The 19,699-nt window shown below is 44.3% G+C and overlaps 1 protein-coding gene across 7 annotated transcripts in view; it reads left to right on the forward strand.

Moving 5' to 3' along the window:
• The window catches only part of Hectd4 (HECT domain E3 ubiquitin protein ligase 4), a 174,062-nt gene that overhangs the window by 33,927 nt on the left and 120,436 nt on the right, over positions 1-19,699 (forward strand). For all 7 annotated transcript variants that reach the window (XM_052755237.1, XM_052755239.1, XM_052755241.1 and 4 more), the window contains exons 2-5: positions 7,322-7,839; positions 12,707-12,796; positions 13,924-14,054; positions 17,662-17,770. In XM_052755237.1, the coding sequence (XP_052611197.1) occupies positions 7,322-7,839; positions 12,707-12,796; positions 13,924-14,054; positions 17,662-17,770 (848 nt within the window). The remainder of the gene's footprint in view (positions 1-7,321; positions 7,840-12,706; positions 12,797-13,923; positions 14,055-17,661; positions 17,771-19,699) is intronic.

Below are 19,699 nucleotides of genomic sequence, written 5' to 3' on the forward strand. Positions count from 1 at the left end.
CCACAGGGTTTCTCTGTGCAGCTCTGGAGCCTGTCCTGGAACTCACTCTGTAGCCCAGGCTGGCCTCAAACTCACAGAGATCCGCCTGCCTCTGCCTCCCAAGTGCTGGGCTTAAAGGCATGTGCCACCACCGCCCAGCTTGAGACCCTGTCTTAAAACAACAAAGATGTAGGTGCCTCACCAGTGCCTTCTACAGTCCAGCCCTCCCTCTTCCTCAGAAACACTGTCTTGAATTTTGTTTCTTTTTTCTTTATTGTTTCATCATGTTATGCACAAACCCCTAAGTAACAGAGAGCTGAGTTTTGTGTGTTTCTGAGGTTTCCTTGTATTAATAGTCTGCCATGTGACTTTTGGGGCTGTTTTTGGCATTCTGTGTTACGATCCTTCTATGTTGTGTATTTATGTTATTTTTGATGCTGCATGTCTCTGTTTGCATGACTTAGGCCAGTGTATCCTATATTATCAACAGTGGGGCTGTGACTGCATGTGATCTGACTCCATGCATAAGCATCGCTTTGGGAAATTACTTAGGAGTGGACTGTTGGCTTGAAGCTAGCTGAGTATTGCATGCTGAACAGTGACCTCTTAAAATAAAAGATCCAACCCTGGGGCACAGGCCTGTAATCCCAGCTACTTGAAAGGGAGAGGCAGGAGGACTTGCAAGTTCAAGGGTTATAGGGTGGGTTCAAGTCCAGCTTAGACAGCTTGGTGAAATCCCCCAGCCCCTGCCTTTCCTATTATTATTATTGAAAATCATTTAAGGTATCCCAAGTTGGTTTTGAACTTGCTATATAGCCAAGGCTGGCCTTAAACTCATGATTCTCCTGCCTCCATCTCTCAAGTACAAGAATTATATGTATGACCCATCATGCCTGGCTCTGAGGCCCAGTCTCAAAATAAAAATGTATAAAATGGGTTTGGGGATGCAGCTTGGTGGTAGATTGCTTACCTGGCATGTGTGAGGCTTTAGATTCTGCCCTGAGTTCCTGAGTACTAGAAGGAAAGGTCCTGGTCCTTGGAACCTGTAATTGTTTCTTCATAAGGAAAAGGAGTCATTGCTTTGGGAGGCTTTAGATACAATCAGGTGCTTACAAGAGAGGCAGAAGGAGATTACCTACCAAGAGAAAGGAGGCAGAGATTACCTACCAAGAGAAATGAGGCAGAGATTGAAGGAGTGCAGAGATTTTAGCCCCAGGATAGTGAACTGGGACTCTGATCTCCAGAATTATACGAGAATATCTGTTGTCCTAAACTGTATTTGTGGTGATTTGTTATAGCAGCTACAAGAAATCAATAAGGTGCATTTTCTTTCCTTACAGGGTTTCAATAAGTAACCCTGACTGGCCTGGAACTTGCCATGTAGAGCATACTGGCTTTGGACTCTTTGAGATCTACTTTTGCCTCCTAAGTGCTACAGCTTTTTTTGTTTGTTTTTGCTTTTATTTTTTGAGATGGGGTTTCTCTGTGTACCCCTGGCTCTTCTGAAACTCTGTAGATCAGGCTGGCCTCGAACTCACAGAGATCGGCCTGCCTCTGACTTCTGAGTATTGGAATTAAAGGTATGTGTGACCACTGCCTGGTAACAGCTTTTATATTTTATCTGTAGGATATTTCACTAAACAATTCTGCGAAACTCACCATCATTGTTGGTTTGGGTTTTTTGGGATGATGGCTCACTGTGTAGACCGAGCTGTCCTGAGACATGTCACCATGCCTGGTTTAAACATATTGATGTTTTTGTTAGTTATTGTTCTTATTGTTTTGGCAAAAATATTTTCTTCAAATGGGCTAGTTTTTCTTTCTTTTCTTGGTGCTGAGGATGGAACACAGGGCCTTGCTCTATCCCAGTGCTCTGTCCTTGAGCTGTCCTCCCACCCTTGTAGTCTTTTCCCAAAGAAGTCTGGAAATGACCTATACTTCTGTGAAAAGAGGGTCAGCATCATTAGTGGCCAGAGAGATGTAGATCAAACCAAGGGAGATGCCACTGCACATGGATGGCATGGCTCTGCTGTAAAAGGTGGAGATAAAGGGAGTTAGCAGCTGTATGAGGAAATGCAGCATGAAATGGTGAAGCCATCTTAGATGACAGTTTTGTAGGTCCCCCAGATGGTGACATGATCAGTCCTGGTCCTAGGGTTAAAACATGGTGAATGAAAGCATGTCTGCACAACCTGCATGTGGATGTTCATGGCAGCATTCTTCATTAGCGCTAACATGGCCATCTCCTGATGAAAGAGTAACTAGACATAGGTCAGTACAGGATAAAGGAGTGAGGGCTGATGCATTGCAACAGCATGAACCTTGAAAACAGATGCTAAGGGAGACAGGCAGACCAGCCGCCAAACACCATGCATAGTTTGAGTCCATTTAGATGAAATGGCAGGAACAAATAGCTCTCTAGAGATAGAGATTAAAATAGGTTTTTCCAGGGCTGGATCATTTGGAAAATGGGAAGTGATTATATTAGATACATTGTTTCTTGAGTTTGATGAAATGTTCTAAAATGTGAATATACTAAAAGCCATGGAGAGGGATGAAGGGGGAGGAATGGCTTTTATGATATGTGAGTTAAATTACAGTAAGTCTTTAATAAAGGTTGTGTTAAAAAAAAGACTACGTAGAATTACCTAGGGAGGCTTCTTCTTCTTCTTCTTTTTTTTTTTTCCTCCCCGAAATAGAGTTTCTCTCTGTAGCTTTGGAGCCTGTCCTGGAACTCACTCTGTAGACCAGGCTGGCCTCGAACTCACAGAGATCTGCCTGCCTCTGCCTCTTGAGGGCTGGGATTAAAGATGTGCACCACCACCGCCCAGCTTAGGGAGCCTTCTTAAATACAGGTTTCAGGGTCCCTGGGTAGACCTTCCAAACTGATCTGAGAAACACATCTTTCTGTGCAAAGGACTTTTGTAAAACAGGTCCACACTCCAGGGCATTCTGTGAATTATTAGCCAAGATTTTTTTTATTGTGCTGTGCACCTTACTAACTTACTGTTCCTGATTCAGGGGCAGTAAAGACTGTCTTCTTCTTCACATGATAGCCTTTCTGTTTCATGAAGGCCGCCCTGTCATCTCATTTCTTTTGCAGGCCATGCACCCCAACTTCTCTAATCATTTCTCCTGTGACATGTTTTCGATAGTATTGGGTCATCCACTTCCACACACTCTCTAGTTTCTTACGGGTGTCTTAAAATGTAGTGCTTGAAAGTAAACAAGATGGTCCAGCTGCAGATTAACCACTGCAAAGTATAAATGGGATTGTTACCAACCTTGGTTCTACACTGAAATTCTGATGCATTTGAAGATCATATTAGCTTTTGGGGGGAGGTTTGAAGTAGGGTCTCTCTAGTAAGCCTTGAACTCACTCTGTAGCCAAACCTGACTTTGACCTCTTGATCCTGCTGCCTCCACCCCCCAGTGCTGTGATTATAGGTGTGAGCCATGATGTCTTGTGTGGCTGGGGTCCCTTAATGTGACTTAGTCCTTTGTCAGCAGCAGTTACTCATAGGAAGCTCTGGGAAAATCAGGTTCCAGAGAAAGCTGTACCCAAAGCCAAAACTGAAAAAAGATCAAGTAGCAAGTCAGGCTCATTCCAGTTTTGGCACCAATTAAAGGCTGAGTTAATGACGTGAGGTGGAATTTAATATCACGGGTACCAGGTATGTGAAGACCTTTTGAAAAGTAGGAGCCATTGAAAGTGAGTTTGAATGAACATGTTTCTAAGACGGGGTAAAGTTATGTGGCTTGAGAATTGAATTTAGTTGATAAGTGATCCACTCTTGATTAGGCTTCACTACTCGAGATGGAATTCCACCCTTCTATTCACTATTCATTCACTTGGTTCACAGGTCTTTTGGTCTGCTTTGAACTTCCGAATATAGCCCAGTTTGGCATGATTATCATCTGCATGACGTGAACAATAGTAGAGAAATCTGCAAACTGGATTAAGAATTCAGGTTGTCACTTAAAAACTGTATGAGGCTGTAAATTCACCAGCTGATCTTTGAAACAGCCATGTGGCTGGATTCACTCGATGACTCAGTTGACTTGGTTAATGTGCCACAGTGGGGACACAGTGTATAAAATGATGGGACTTGTCTCCCTGGTGCTGCACTGAGCCTCATTTGTGACTGTCGTTTCTTTCCAGACACTCTAGAATGTAATGTCCATTGCTGGTTCACAGCACACAGCATCTGCAGTGGTTTTTCCCATTTTACTTCCCACCCTTTGCCCCTGAGCAGGAGCATAGTCAGCCCCATGCAGCGGACAGGAGGTGGAACAGTTCCTATGGTGCTAGAGACGATTCTGTCAGGTGTCTCCCGTTTGCCATATGTCAATTTCTGTCACCGTTTGTTTGACTTCCAGTTATTTAAAGATACCATTTAAAAAAATCAGCTCTAATCATGACTTAAGAAAAAATTGTCATCACTCCTTAAAAAAAGACTGTGTGTGTGTGTGTATGTGTGTGTGTGTGTGTGTGTGTGTGTGTGTGTGTATACTTACATGCATGCAGTTTTCCATGGAGGTCAGAGTGTCAGATTCCCTGGGACTGGAGTTTCAGGCAATTCTGAGTCACCTGATGTGGATGCTAGATACCAAGCCTGGGTCTTTACCAAGAGCGGTAAGCACGATTTACTGCTGAGCCATCTCTCCAGCCTAGTTTGTTTGTTTTTGAAAAAAGGTCTTATGTAGTTTAGTCTTCTGTAATCTCACTGTGTAACCAAGAATCACCTTGAATTCCTGATCTACCTTTTGTATTCCAGTACTGGGATCACAGGTGTGTGTTACCATACCTGGAAATGTATGTAATTTTCCTTATTTTAACCATTGAGTTTTAGTCAAAACCAGATTTAACCTGCAAAGAATATTTTTCTCCCTTCTATTAGACCTTCCAGAATGACTGTTAGTTTAAAAATCCATACACATAAAAAATAATAAAATTGCATTAAGGTTGTGAGTTACTTTGGAAATCACTTTCTTAACTGGGGTGACTTAAGCATTTACCACTAAGGTACTTAGTGGCTATTATGATTAAGAGTGACAGGGAGCTTCCCTTTTCTTTAAATAGCTTCCCTCTGTTTTAAAGAGAAAAATATTAATTTTCTAATGGCATTTTGGTCAGGAGCAGTTACTGAGAGCAGTGATTTTATATAAGGACCTAGACAAGTCATTCAGTATTCATAAGTACAAGAATAGAGTGTCCCCAAAGCTGATTTACTAAAACCCAAAGGTAGGACGTCTGCAGGAAATGGCTTTGGGCCACGACCATGACCTTCAAACTGAAGGATCTGAAGTTGACAGTTGCTGCAGTGGAGATACTGAAATCTAATGGACAACTCTGGATGCTGCCGAGTCAGTAGACACAACTGCCATTGAAGTGCATAGATCATGTAATACTTGATTAATTATAACTCAGATTTTGTGATTTCTTCCACCTGGTATGATGGCTATACAGTCCACATGTGTACACTTTTACTTCCATACACTGATCATCTACTTAGGGTATCTGAAGTAACTAGTAAAAAATTCAATACAGGCATTTTCTGAACTCAAGAATCGAAAAGCAACTCAGTACCATTAAATAGCAATTTATTCTTATTAGAAATCTCCAACATTGTTTCTGAAATACACTGATAAGCATGAAAGAATCTATAGTTAACTCCAAATTATAAATATAATATGTAAACAATAACATTTAATAACAATATAAGCTGAAACTATACTTTTAATATAAGCAATAACTATAATAAAACTATACAATATGTTGTATATTTATCTAAAATTCTATTTCAAGAACTCTAGTTACATTGTTAGCTCTGACTTGAAAAATAACTATTCTAGAGCCAGGCGGTGGTAGTTCATACCTTTAATCCCAGCACTCCAGAGGCAGAGACAGGTGGATCACTATGAGTTCAAGACCAACCTGGTCTACAGAGAGCTCCAGGACAACCAGGACTACACAAGAGAAACCCTGTCTCAGAAAAAGAAAGAAAGGAAGAAAGGAAGAAGATCAAACTATAAGTATGAGTTAAATAACCCTAAGTTGTTATAAGTATTAAGTCTCTAACTCCCATTACCAAGTGGATTGTCAAAAACAAATGTGATCTTTATTCTTCAAGCCTAGAATGCCCACTATAAGTTTGGTCTTGAGGTGCACTCTGTTCTTATTGTTGCCTATCCATTACTTGTCTGTGTTGTGATAAAGACTCATCCAGTTCTTATGTGTCCAATATTTACCATTATTTTCTTGCCAAAATGTGTGGTTCTCAGGAGGTGTCCTCTAGATTTTCAACTAAGAAAGAGCCAGCGCTCTCAAGACAAGAAAGCAAAGGAGTTCAGGATACAGAGCTCACACAAGCATGCTGGAGCGGCTGGGCCTGGCCCTGGGGAAAATCAGATGGGAAAGGCTTGGAGAAAAGCAATGTTCCTGCATCCTAGATCTCTGTACCATGCCTTTATGATTTGAGTACCCCCTCACGCTCTCTTCCTTGAACATCCTGCCCCAGCCTCCTCTGAGTGCTGGGATTATTGGCCAGTACTACTGTGTGTGTGTGTGTGTGTGTGTGTGTGTGTGTGTGTGTGTGTGTGTGTGTGTGTATTTGGTGCTGAGAATTGTACCAAAACAGGTTAAGCATGCACTCTACTGGTGAGCCATTATCTGGGTGCTCTATTCTGGATTTTAGAAGGAGCATTACCAGAAAAGCCTGGAACAGGGATTTCCATCGGTGAAGAGCTAACTTTACAGGTCATGTTTTCTCTTTGGTTGGAATGGAAATAATTTTTGCTGTGGACTATTTTTATTTTTTATAATTTTTTTTGTTTTTCTTTATGTGTGTCTGTGGTGTGTGTGTGTTTGGGGACAGAGGTTGACATCAAGTGTCTTGATTGCTCTTAGCCTTTTATATTAAGGCAAGGCCTCTTAGTTGAACTCAGAACTTACTGATTTAGCTAGTTTAGCTAGCTAGCTTGTTCCAATGGTTCCTCTATATATGTATCCCAAGCACTCTAAGAGTACAGGTGGGCTGCCATGACTGCCTAGCATTTACATATATGGTGGGGTCCAAACTGATTCTCACACACATATATATAGGCAAGCACTTTGTCCACTGAACTGTTTCCTTATCCCCTTGTTTTGTTTTTTAGAGAAGGGTGTCACTCTGTAGCCCAGGCTGTGGATCTCATGTAATTCCCAAGAGCTGGAATTAAAAAGGTGTGATCTATCGTGCCTGGCACTGTGAACTCTTTGTAGAGTCTACTGGGCACATTTGCTTCCATAATGACTGGGGAAGGCAGTACATACCCATTTCTCTATTGTATTTTTCTTTAGATTTTAACGTTTGAGACCAAGAACCCAACGGAGTTAGCAGAACGTTTGCGCTCTGTTTGTGGCAATCAGAGCAATGCATATGCCCGCTTGCTGGAATACCGCCTGAATGCCTTGCGTGGACTGTGGAATGCCCAGCGCCAGCTGGCCCTGGAGGAGCAGCATGAACGGGAAGGCTCGGGTGATGAAGAAACCTTGGCCCTGCTCAAGCGCCAGGGCTTGCTGCAGCAACCTGAGCAAGCGCCCTTCACGTCCCGGGTGGGCCTCCTGTTGGTCTTCCCCCTTATTCAGTCCCAGAGTAGAACAGACCCCTCCCTCTGTAACATAACCGCTGAGGTGCTATTGAACTGCCTGCGTGACTGTCAGCCTCTGAGCTTGACCAAGGAGCCTGCCGACTGTCTCAATGGGATAGAAACCCTGCTGTGCTCTTGGCTAGAGGAGACCTCGGACACAGGCCGACACATCCCACACAAGCAGAAGGAGAATGCTGCCGCTGCCCTGGTGGCTTTGGCATGTGCCAGGTAAGGAAAATAACACAACGTGCCACTTGGCGACCCTCTGCCTCCTGCACTTGCACTGGGTGTATTTCATGGGCATCTCAGCATGTGCTTCTGTGTTCAGTGTTGAATGTCACAGCTTCAGTCATACCTGATGAGTCCAGCTTTTGGTGTTCTGCTCTGCTGTAATGACAGCTAGGAGCAGCAGCCTTGTTGGAGCTGATTGCTCTCAAGTGGCTCATCTTCCACATCAGCAGAGGGTGCTGTGTCTGTTTCTCCCGTAAGGAGAGGCAAAATGTCGTAGAGATGTTAAATTTTTTTAAATGTCTGTCAATAAAGGAGTCTCTCAACAAATTACAGGATCTCACCTGGTGAGATCTAAGTCATAGATTGTATTTCTGGACTCCCATTTATATATTTTTAACATTTTACATTTATTTATTGTGTATGTGGGGTATGTGCATATGACATAGTGTGAGTGTGGAGGTCAGAGGACAACTTGCAGGACTCAGTTCTCTTCTTCCACCATGTAGATTCTGGGATGGAATTCAGGTCATCAGGATGGCAGTAAGTGCCCTTGCCTGCTGAGCCATCTCAGCTGCCCTGGGCCTTGCTTTAACTGAAAGATAACTCGGTGTGTGTAAAGATGTAGTAGCATGTTGTCCTCTGTACTGATGTGCTCGACATGCTGTCACTAGGAAATAGATTTGGAGTTGTCCCTCCCCATCCCACAGGGGTCTTGCTGCAGTGCCCAGGCTGATCTGCAGCTTGTAATTCTACTGCCCAACAGCACATCTGACCTCGTGTAAGGAGGAAGTTCACTGCCTTGTTCCTCTCTGAGTGCACTGGCAGGGACCCGTTTCAACCATGGCCTTCCTGTCCAGTGTCACTCACTTGTCTTTCCTCCTCAGGTTTTTTTTGGGGGGAGGGGCAGGGTGTGATCATCCTTTTTTAACCCAGGCATATGTGGGGAAACTCTCCTGAAGGAAGATTTCTCTTTGCAGCTTCAAAATTGACCTTGAGTTGACTGCCTCTCCAGTTATTTTTAAGGTGGCAGGGTAGCATCATCCTACACTGTCAGCTCCTTTGCCTGGAGCAGACTGCTGTCACTGGTTGGTCCCAGCTCCTGAGACTGCTCCTGAGACTGCAGCTGATTGTGCGCTCTGGCATGAGCTTCATTCTGGAGACATTGGCTGATACAGAAAGAAGAATCTTTGTAAAGGCTTCAGATTAGATTGACTTTTTTTTTTCCCCTGCATATGCAAAAAGCAATTTTGAGACTTGAATAGATTTATTGTCAATGTAAAAGTTCCATTTTGAGAAAATTCCCACTTAGACAGTGCTATCTTTAGGCAGGATGCTGGGAATAATCAACCTTTTAGTTTTGAGCATTTCGTTATTAAACACTGGATCATTAAACTCACTTTTTAATTATGAACCAAAATTCATTTCAACTGCAAATACTTATTAAAATTGTGTGTGTTTGAGATTCCAAATTCTGTTTGGCACAAAAATGAAAATTCTTCCTCCAACACTTCCTCCTCCCCTGCTTTCCCTCTTCTTCTTTAATTAGGTTTGCTTACAAGAGCATGGGTAAGGGGTTATTTATAGGAGCATGGGTACCTTACCAATGGCTAAATCTCCCTCCCACAGCAACCATTAACTGCCTCAGAAAGGGCAAAGCCTCCTGAGCCCCTCTCCACTCCATCACACAATGTGGATGGCTCCATCTTGTGTAGGTCTCCTACAGGTAGTGAACAGCTGCTGTGACCTCATGACCACAGTCATGTCACCCAGAAGATGTCATTTCACAGCACTCCTTGCCAGCTCTGTCTTTGTACCTCTCTACCAAGAGTCCCCTGAGCCTTGGAGGGATAATGGTCATGCCCCATTTAGGGTTGAACATCCAACAATCACTTGTGCTGAGTGATGAGTACTGAGTTGATACCCAGTGCAGAATGACAGTTCTCTGACCAAAGTTGGCAGCAGCATTAAGTTATGAGCATAAACACAAATATTTAGAAGACAATTTGATGGACACAACTTGTCCATAACAAAACCACTGTAGTAACTTTCCCACTAGGGCCTATCATCTTCCCAGCCACAGCCTTTTTTTTTGTTTTTGTTTTTGTTTTTTGTTTTTTTCGAGACAGGGTTTCTCTGTGTAGCTTTGTGCCTTTCGGGGAACTCACTTTGTAGCCCAGGCTGGCCTTGAACTCACAGAGATCCGCCTGCCTCTTCCTTCCCGAGTGCTGGAATTAAAGGCGTGCGCCACCACCGCCCGGCTACCAGCCACAGGCTTTTGACCGGCTTTACTGTACCGGGTGTGAATTCCCTGAGTGGTTGTTTATTCCCTTCTTCCTCCAGCAGTCATGCCCTTATTTCTTGGCAGGTCAGTAGGGTGTTGCTCAGTCTTCATAGGTGAGTGAGACTGTTGATGGCTTTTCTCTCCCAGCAGCCCACCCGGTACCTTCCAGCACCATGAAAGCTAGCCAGCAGGGAGGAAGTTTCCAGTTTCTCCTGCCCCAGGGGTGGGGGGTGGGGAGAAAGCTTTTTTTGGGGGGGGGTGTCCAATGTTTTTACTTTATTAAATAACTAACATTTTCTTATTTTGTTTTCAGCTTTTTGAGATAGGGTCCCCTATGTAAGCCAAGGCTATCAGGCAGGCCATGATTCTCCTTTCTCAGCTGTGTTCACAGGCCTTAGCTACCACACCTGGTTTACACGTAATACTTGTCTAACATCTCTCTGGAATGTAGGAGCCTTGCTAACTCTTAGACCATAGAGATCCAGGTCTCTAATTTTACGGAGCTGGCAGTTGAGTGGTCCAGGGGTGATTCATTCTGCGAAATCTTCATGCTCATTGGTTTTATGCCAGGAACTCTTGTCTGTGGTTAAGAAACACTGGTGAGTAGGCAGAGAGTCCCTGAAATGTCAGAAGTTCTATGAGAGTGAGGAGGACAGCCACATACATGTAACAGATAATTTCAGAGAGTGATACCAGCAGAGAAAAAGAAGGCAGGATTGGTGTGTTTGTTTGTTTGTTTTAAGATTTATTTATTTAATGTACATTGGGGTTTTGCCTACATGTATGTCTGTATGAGGGTGTCAGATCTCCTGGAATTGGAGTTAGAGACAGTTGTGAACTGCCATGTGGGTGCTGGGAATTGAACCCGGGTCCTTTGGGAGAGCAGCCAGTGCTCTTAACCGCTTGAGCCATCTCTCCAGCCCCGGGGTTGGTGTTTTTAAAAAATGTTTTTAGATTTATTTATTTTATGTTGTGTACCACATGTGTGTCTGGTGCCTGCAGAGGCCAGAAGGCAGCATTGAATTCCCAGTGGTTGTAAGTCACTATGTGGGTGCTGAACCCAGGTCCTCTGCAAGAGCAGCAAGTGCTCTTAACTGCTGAGCCACCTCTCCAGGCCCAAAACAGGATGTTTTGGTAGAGGATGGCTAAGTGGAGGTGGGGCAGGATTGGCTGGCTACCTGGCATTTGAACTGAAGACTGGGGGATGAGAAAGAGCTAGTACAAGAGCCAGCAGCAGAGAGCTCCAGAGCAGAGGGGCAGCAGGCAGCAAAGAAGGGGCACTGGACTGTTGTAGAAGACTGGGAGGGACAGGAGGTGGGGTTGGTCTAACCTAGATCATATAGGTGCTGGGAGCCATGGAAGGGCCGCACATATTCTTCCTAAAATGTGACTAAAACCAGCAGGCTGGGATGCTGTCGAGTTCTCCAGTGCTCTGCATTCTCCAAATGCTGTGCTGTGTCCCTCTGTGTGACTTGGTGCTCTCCTAGGGAGTCGTGCCTGTTGAGCAGATGCAGGAGGGAGAATCCACAGGACTTAGGTGACAGGACAGATTGTGCAGTTGTGAATGGCAGTGCCCAGTTTCAGTGTCCATGTCTCCAGGCTACAGGAGGTGCCTTTATACTGTGCTGCCTCCATGCCTTATCCTGTTCTTTGAATGTGAGAGATAGTGCAAGGAGCAAATTAAAAGGAAGCCCGAGCCTGCTAGGTCTCGTGATAGGCACTCCACTTCTGTTGAACTTAGGCAAAAGATACCTGCCAATTAAGGCTTGCCTAAGAGAAGAGAGCAGCAAACTCTTCAGCTCATCAGATCCAGGTGGCCATTAGTCTGGGCAGGGTCTGGTGATTTATAACTGCCCTGCTGCCAGGTAGGTTGTGTGTATCTTGAAAGTACCTTCTTTTCTTTTTTTTTTTTTTTTTTTTTTTTTTTTGGTTTTTCAAGACAGGGTTTCTCTGTAGTTTTGTGCCTTTCCTGGAACTCACTTTGTAGACCAGGCTGGCCTCGAACTCACAGAGATCCGCCTGCCTCTGCCTCCCGAGTGCTGGGATCAAAGGCGTGTGCCACCACCGCCCGGCAAGTACCTTCTTTTCAATCCTGCTGATGTCCCAGACTTTCCAGAGCCTCTTGCTTTGGGAACCATGAGGAAATCAGTGCATAGTGAGTCCTGCAAGTGAGATGCTGTGTGAAGTGGATGGACTTAACAAAGACTTCAAGATCAAGTTTGGAAACGCTGTTAGACTTGAGGCTCACCCTATGATGTCTTTCCTGAGGATCAGGTGGTAAGGTGATGGAAACAGTCAATACACGACACCCCCAAGTGCCTGGTTCTTGAGCCTTGTGCTTTTGATTTGTTGTCAGTGGGAATGCGAGAAGATCTCCCAGGTCAGAATTGTGTTGGCCCCTACTCACGTTCTGCCAGAGCCATGGGTAAGATGGCTGAAGTTTGCACATTTTCTGACCTGTAGAAAGAAGCAGATAGACCTATCTTGGAGCCATCCCCTGTGGTTAATAAAATGAACACTGGCTGCGTGACTTGCTTGGTTTTCATTGTGGGTGGCTTCTCCATCCCTTCCTTTTCTCTCTAGGGGATCATTGAAGACTTTTGTCCACACAGTCCATCTGCTGCAGAGACAGACTGAGCTGGGCTCCCTGCCTGTCGCCGATGTTTTATATAGGTGAGCTGTCCCTTTCGATACTTGTCCTTCTAAACAAGATTTGTACATGGATGCTCTTAGGGACAAATAGATTAATAAATCTTGCTAATTCATAGATTACTAAATCTTGCTAATTCATAGATTACTAAATCTTGCTAATTCATAGTTTTGAATGAATATAGAATCATAGCTAACTGCTTAAGGATGTGAAAGTGTTCCTAGAGTATATATATATTTTTTAATTTAAAAACAAGTTCTAGTCTGTGATGAATTCTTATGAGATGACAGTGTGTTCAGGTTTAAGAAGAAATTGAAATTACTCTCAATTTTATTATCCAGTAAGACCACTTGTATCATTTGGATATGTGTACTTCCTACACATGGCCCTCCTTGCCTCTGTTTCTCTTTCCCTCATGCACATTTGTCCATTTAATAAACATACATTTAGGCTGGGGATGTAAAACTAGGTGTAGTGGTGTAGGTTCATTAATTCCAGCACTTGGGAGGTAGAGGCAGAAGGACCAGGGAGTTCAAGGCTAGCCTGGGTTACATGAGGCAATATTACTAAAATCTAAAGCCCCCCAAATAATTAAATAATATAAATAGAATGAGTACATTTTATACACAGATAAATTTAAAAGTTTTGAAGACATTGAAGTTTTTTGTTTTATTTATTTGTGTCTGTGTGTGGGTGTATACATGCCATGGTATGAGTGTGGAAGAAGTCTACTTGCAAGGATCAGCTCTCACCTTCTACCTTGTAGAGTCAGGGTCTTTCCTGTTTCTGTACCACACACTCCAGGCTACCTGGCTTGTGAGCTTTTGGGCCATCGTTCACTCACTTTGCAATGTGGGTGGAAGCGCTGGGATTAGAGGTGTGAACCACCACGTATGGTGTTTTACATCTGTCCCAGGGGTTGAACTCAGGCCATCATCTTGCATAGTATTTCTTGTCCACCAAGCCATCTGCCTGGCCCAAAGTTTTGTAAGCATTGCTTTGTCATTTTTCATTAAAGTACACTGTGAGCACTATTCAGAAGTATATTTCTTTAAACCATTTGCATTTGCTCTTTGAGCTGGTAAGTAGACTTCTGGTTTGCTGGAATGGCACTCTTGGATCTTTGCAATTCTCCTTCATCCCTTTACAGGCTGCTGCTTTTGGAAGGGGGACCTGGATCCCCGTCCTGTTTACTCGGGGGAAAACACATAGTATCCTGGGGGTATGAAGACATGCTGCCTGCACCAGACAGCAACACTGGCTCCAGTTCTGAGAACAAAGGTAATGGAAGGCTTGGTGCCCTGGGATTAATACTGAGATGTGAGAAGAGTGGTTTTAGATCACTGTGGCAAATGCTTTGGCTGGAGCCCTGAGTTCCTTTTAATTAAGAGTTGAAGATCCCCATACAGTGTGCTCGTTGTTTGCTTTATCAGTGCCAGTCTGAAGGCTGATACTCAGGGAGGTGAGCAGGGGGGCAGGCTTTACTGTCCTAGCCAAGGGCCGTCTTCCCGGAACCCTAGCAGGTGACATGGGCTACTTCACTTGGCTCCTGCTCCCCAGGTGCTGAAGCTGCAGTGGACATTTGTAAGAGGGTCAGACACGCCCCATGATGCCATTTCTTCTAATCATTTACTGTGCTCATTATGGCCCCTCCTGTCCTAAAGACAAAAGAAGGCTGAAGGAAGCTTGAACTGTTAAGTCCCTTATACAAAGTAGGAAGTGTTTTGTTTTGTTTTTTTGTTTTTTGTTTTTTGAGACAGGGTTCCTCTGTGTAGTTTTGGTGCCTTTCCTGGATCTCGCTCTGTAGACCAGGCTGGCCTTGAACCCACATAGATCCCCTTGGCTCTGCCTCCCGAGTGCTGGGATTAAAGGCGTGTGCCACTGCCACCTGGCTTTTACACAGTTTTATGGGGTTTTGTGCCAGTTTATTATATGACCTCAGCAAAAATGAGTAACCTACTTGACAGACTCTTCGGCTGACTTGGGCCTCCTCATTGGCTCTGCAGCTGTTTAGACAGCACCCAGGTCCATCAGTTCTGCTCAAGATTGTGCACTGCCCTCCCACTGGGCAGCACAGCTTGCCAAGAGTAGGCTTTGCTTCCAAACTGGTTTGTCATTGTAACTGGCCATCCGTTATTATAATGACATTACTTATTGTAACATTATAACATAGTATGCCATTAGCTGTTACATAACCGATGAAATAGGAATAAGAAAGAAAGAACCCTGAAGAGTGTCTCACTGAGCAGTGATTGTTCCAGAAAGACTCAATCAACTGTGCCTCAGAGAAATCGGTGCAGGGTAGGTGGGTATGGGGTCGAGGGCCTGTCCAGCATACCCCTTCATTCCCAGCCCTCTGTGAGACTCCTCTCCGAGACTCCTCCCATCAAGCCTAAGGCACAGAGTGCGGTGTGAGCATTGGCAGCTCTGTACTTGACGGCCCAGAGCCCTTCTCTCATAACGCTGTACTCTGGAGAGGCCTGAGAGGAGGGCCAAGGAAGGTATGGCCCACACGGTTGCCAGAGAAGCAGACCACCTGCTGGGCCCAGGAGTGCTCACGGGGATGGGCTCCAACCTCTGCTTGGAGCTAAGACCTTCTTATTCTCTCTTCAAACCATCCTTTTGTCTCAGCCTCTCTAGTTAGAACAGTTCTAGGTAACTTTTGTTTGTTTGGTTTTGTTCTCTGTTTTTCCAGACAGGGTTTCTCTGTGTAATAGCCCTGGTTGTACAGGAACTCACTCTATAGACCAGGCTGGCCTCAAACTCAAGAGATTCTCCTGCCTCTGCTTCCTGAGTGTTGGGATTAAAGGCGTGTGCCGCCGCTGCCGCCGCCGCCGCCGCCGCTGCCGCCGCCGCCACCGCCACCATGTAACTTAGTACTGAAACATGTAGCATTGGCAGAATTTGTGAGAACACTGAAATAAACCCCATGGATTATCCCTCTGCTTCAATAAACACCAACTCCTGGTCAGTTTGGTTTAGTTGGTCCCCTTCACTCCTGTCTCTTGTCAGACTCACACACTAAAGGACTTGGACTTTGTAATCTGAAGACGGACAAGTAAATGTAATTTAATAGTTTTAGGTACGAATCTTTAAGATGCCACAGGGTGCGGTTGGCACAAACCTTTAATCCCAGCATTCTAGTGGCAGAGGCAGGTGGATCTCTGTGAACTGGAGGACAGTCAGGGCTTTTCAGTGAGTCCCTGCCTCTAAATTAATTAATTAATAAAATGGATCTGAAAAGATGGCTCAAAGGTTAAGGTTAAGAGTACTGATTTCAGGGCTAGAGAAGATGGCTCAGTGGTTAAGAGCACTGACTGCTCTTCCAGAGGACCGGAGTTCAATTCCCAGTACCCTCATGGCAGCTCACAACTGTCTGTAACTCCAGTTTCAGGGGATCCAATGCCCTCACACAGAGTATAGGCAAAACACCAGTGCACGTTAAATAAATAAATAAATCTTTAAAAAAATAGAAGTGCTGATTGCAACCAGGTGGTAGTGGCAGAGGCAGGCAGATCTCTATGAGTTCGAGGTCAGCCTGGTTTAGAGAGTAAGTAAGTTCCAGTACAGCCAAAGCTACACAAAGAAACCCTGTCTTGGAAAACCCTCCCTCCCTCCCCCACCAAAAAAAGATATATAGAGAGAGTACTGATTGCTCTTTCAGAGACTCTGGTTTGAGTCCCAGCACCTACATGGCAGAGAATAGCTGTCTTCTGACCTCTGGAGGCAGTACATGCCATGGTGCACATACATGCAGGCACAGTACTGAGGTACATAAAATAAATCTTACAAAACACTACAAAAAAGTTTAGGGTGTCAGTTCATATTCTAAAATGATCATATACTTTTACTATTTTTCTTCTTTCCTTTGTTTTTTCCTTTTTTTGTAGGAATTAGTAGGTCTCTATTCTCTCAGATTAGTAGACTGAAAATTGATGATGATACCAGATCCAGTGCTGGTTTGAGTGATGTGACATTGCATTTCCTCTAGTTATGACATGCTTCATTCAGTCAGACCAACTCTCTTGAAATACAATGAGGGAAAGATTATAAAAACAAACACTGGAAATTTTACCTACATCCTCATTTTAAGGCAAATTCTTGGGAAAATAGGTTAGTAGTCATTTAACTACCACATAAACTGTTTTTTAGAATGGGGAACCCATAGCCAGGTGGGAGCTCTAAGAAGGGAAGTGGGCTGGGGAAATGATTCAACATCTGACTTTGGTCCTCGGATCCCACGTGGAAGGAGAGAACAGTCTGCAGATTTTCCTCTGACCCCCCGCGCCCCCCTCTTTCTCTCTAAATCAATAGATAAGTAAATGTAATAAGACATTTTTTTAAAAAGGAGGTCATGCTTTCATGCCAGTCTTTCCAGATAAAATTGGAATATCCAAATGGCAAGTCCAAAGAAGATGATTTTATTTAGTTCCACATTTGCCATTACTGTACAGTATAACTCCACTGCCATTAGGGAACACTGGCTTGGCACCAGAGAGCAGCTTAGGCGCACTGCTGTGTATGGTCTCTGCTAGCTGCAGCGCAGCCCGCGAGGTACATGTTTTTACCCCCATGTTACAGATGGAGAGGCCCACAGCCCTCTAATGAAATCCTTGTTCCCGAGAGCCGTTCTTACTAAGTGCTCATTCTCACTCATGGCCGGTCAGTTAGGGATGTCAAAATTGACTCAGGCCTTTTGAGTGGCCTGCTAATAACCATGTCCTCAGTCCCTGAAACTGGTCCAAATTCCCACATGCCTTTTCTGTGTTCAGTTTGGAGGTTCAAGCCATCTACTGTTGAGGTAACATTGAAATTTTTATTTGAATTGGGAATTCATGTTAGTCAGTTTCCATTTTTATAACCTCATTGTGTGTGGAACTGATTTCAGATGCTGACTTGGGGCGCTGCCTCACCGCAGATGGGCGTTACCTGTACACTACCAATTCAGCTGGGAGAGGAGTCAGCAAGTTGGGCTCTGGACTGCATGGCACTCTCAGGTCAGTTGGGGGGCTTGCCCAGTGTGGCCGGAGCTCTTCACAAGTCTGTGAAAGAGACTCCAGCCAGGGTCCTGATCCTCTTATAGTGACCAAGGAGCAAGTCTGAGCTTACAAGCAGGCCCTGTCTCCCCAGCTCTTGCTCTGTAAGAGTGCTCCAGCTTTACTGTGACGGAGGTACTTGGTCACCTGGCCAGAAAGTCCTCTTGGATGTCAGCACACGCCTTTAGTGCCAGCACTCGGGTGGCAGAGGCAGGCAGATCTCTTGAGTTTGAGGCCAGCCTGGTCTATAGAGTGAGTTCCAGGACAACCAGGGTTACACAGAGAAACTCTGTCTCTAAAAACAAAACAAAACAAAAAACTTTTATCTGTATTTCTTAAAAAAAAAAATATTATTTATTTATTGATTGATTGATTGATTTATATTTTATGTTCATTGGTGTTTTGCCTGCATGTATGTCTGTGTTTTGCCTGTATGTATGTCCAGGGGTGTCAGATCCCCTGGAACAGGAGTTACAGACAGTTGTGAGCTGCCATGTGGGTGCTGGGAATTGAACCTGGGTCTTCTAGAAGAGCAACCAGTGCTCTTACCCGCTGAGCCATCTCTCCAGCCCCTATTTGTCTTCTTTTTAACAAAGACTTACTTTCTTTCATGTGTGTGAATATTTTGCCTCTATCTAAGTATGTATATGCACACATGTGAGCCTGGTGCCTGTGGAAGTCAGAAGACAGTGTCAGATCCTCTGGAGCGCAGTTACAGATGGTTGTGAGCTGCCATGTGGGTGCTGGGACTTGAACCTAGGTTCTCAGCAAGAGCAAAAAGTGCTCTTAACTGCCAAGTCATCTCTCCAGCACAAGATTTTTATTTCTAATATTGTGTGTATGTAGGGTCCCTGGAGTTGGAGTTACAGGTAGTTGTGAGCTGCCATGTAGGTGCTGAGAACTGAGCTCAGGTCCTTTGCAAAGGCAAGAAGTACTCTCAACTGCCAAGCCATCTTCCTTCCTTCCTTCCTTCCTTCCTTCCTTCCTTCCTTCCTTTTTTTCTTCTTCTTTTTTTTCCCCCAAGACAGAGTTTCTCTGTGTAGCCCTGGCTGTCCTGGAACTCGCTCTGTAGCCCAGGCTGGCCTCGAACTCAGAGAGAGCCACCTGCCTCTGCCTCCTGAGTGCTGGGATTAAAGACCTGCGCCACCACTACCTGACTTCCTTTCTTCTTCCTCCTCCTCCTCCTCCTCCTCCTCCTCTTCTTCTTCCTCTTCTTTTTTATATATTTTATGTGCATTGATGTTTTGCTATGGTTATTGGGTCCCCTGGAATTGGAATTACAGATAGTTGTAAGCTGCCGTCTAGGAACTGGGAATTGAACCCGGGTCCTCTGGAAGAGCAGTCAGTACTCTTAATTGCTGAACCATCTCTCCAGCCCTCTGGCTAATATCCTTTTTTTTTGAGACATGGTCTCATGATAGCACAGCCTGACTTCAAACTGCCTGTGTAGGCAAGGATAACCCTGAGCTCATGATCACTTCCTGGTTTCTCTGATTACAGCCTATAGGTTTTTTTATACAATGGTGTCATGAATTCTTGTTGATAAATGGACTTGTTTCTGGTTAAATCATTTTTGTACATAGATTTGACATTACATTTAAGGTGACGTTCAGTTAAATAACTTGTGTGAATTCTGTCAAACTGTAGTTGAGATGTTTTTAGCTGAGATGTGTTTAGTAAGTCAGACCCTTTCTCTGATTTTTTCTCCTCCTTCTTTCGTCATTATGGAAATGAAATGTGTGCTGTAATTTGTCAGTTCTGATGTTAATATAAAACCTGCTCCTTCTCGCTTAGCTATTTTGCCTAGGTAGTCATTTAAAAGGATTAGGTCAGAAATGTTTGTATCTGTATAGACCCGTGTAGGGCTGCAGATACAGCCTGACATTCCAC

This window comes from Peromyscus californicus, unplaced genomic scaffold, assembly GCF_007827085.1.
Source record: "Peromyscus californicus insignis strain IS unplaced genomic scaffold, ASM782708v3 Scaffold_2__1_contigs__length_46816999, whole genome shotgun sequence".
NCBI classification, from domain to species: domain Eukaryota; kingdom Metazoa; phylum Chordata; class Mammalia; order Rodentia; family Cricetidae; genus Peromyscus; species Peromyscus californicus.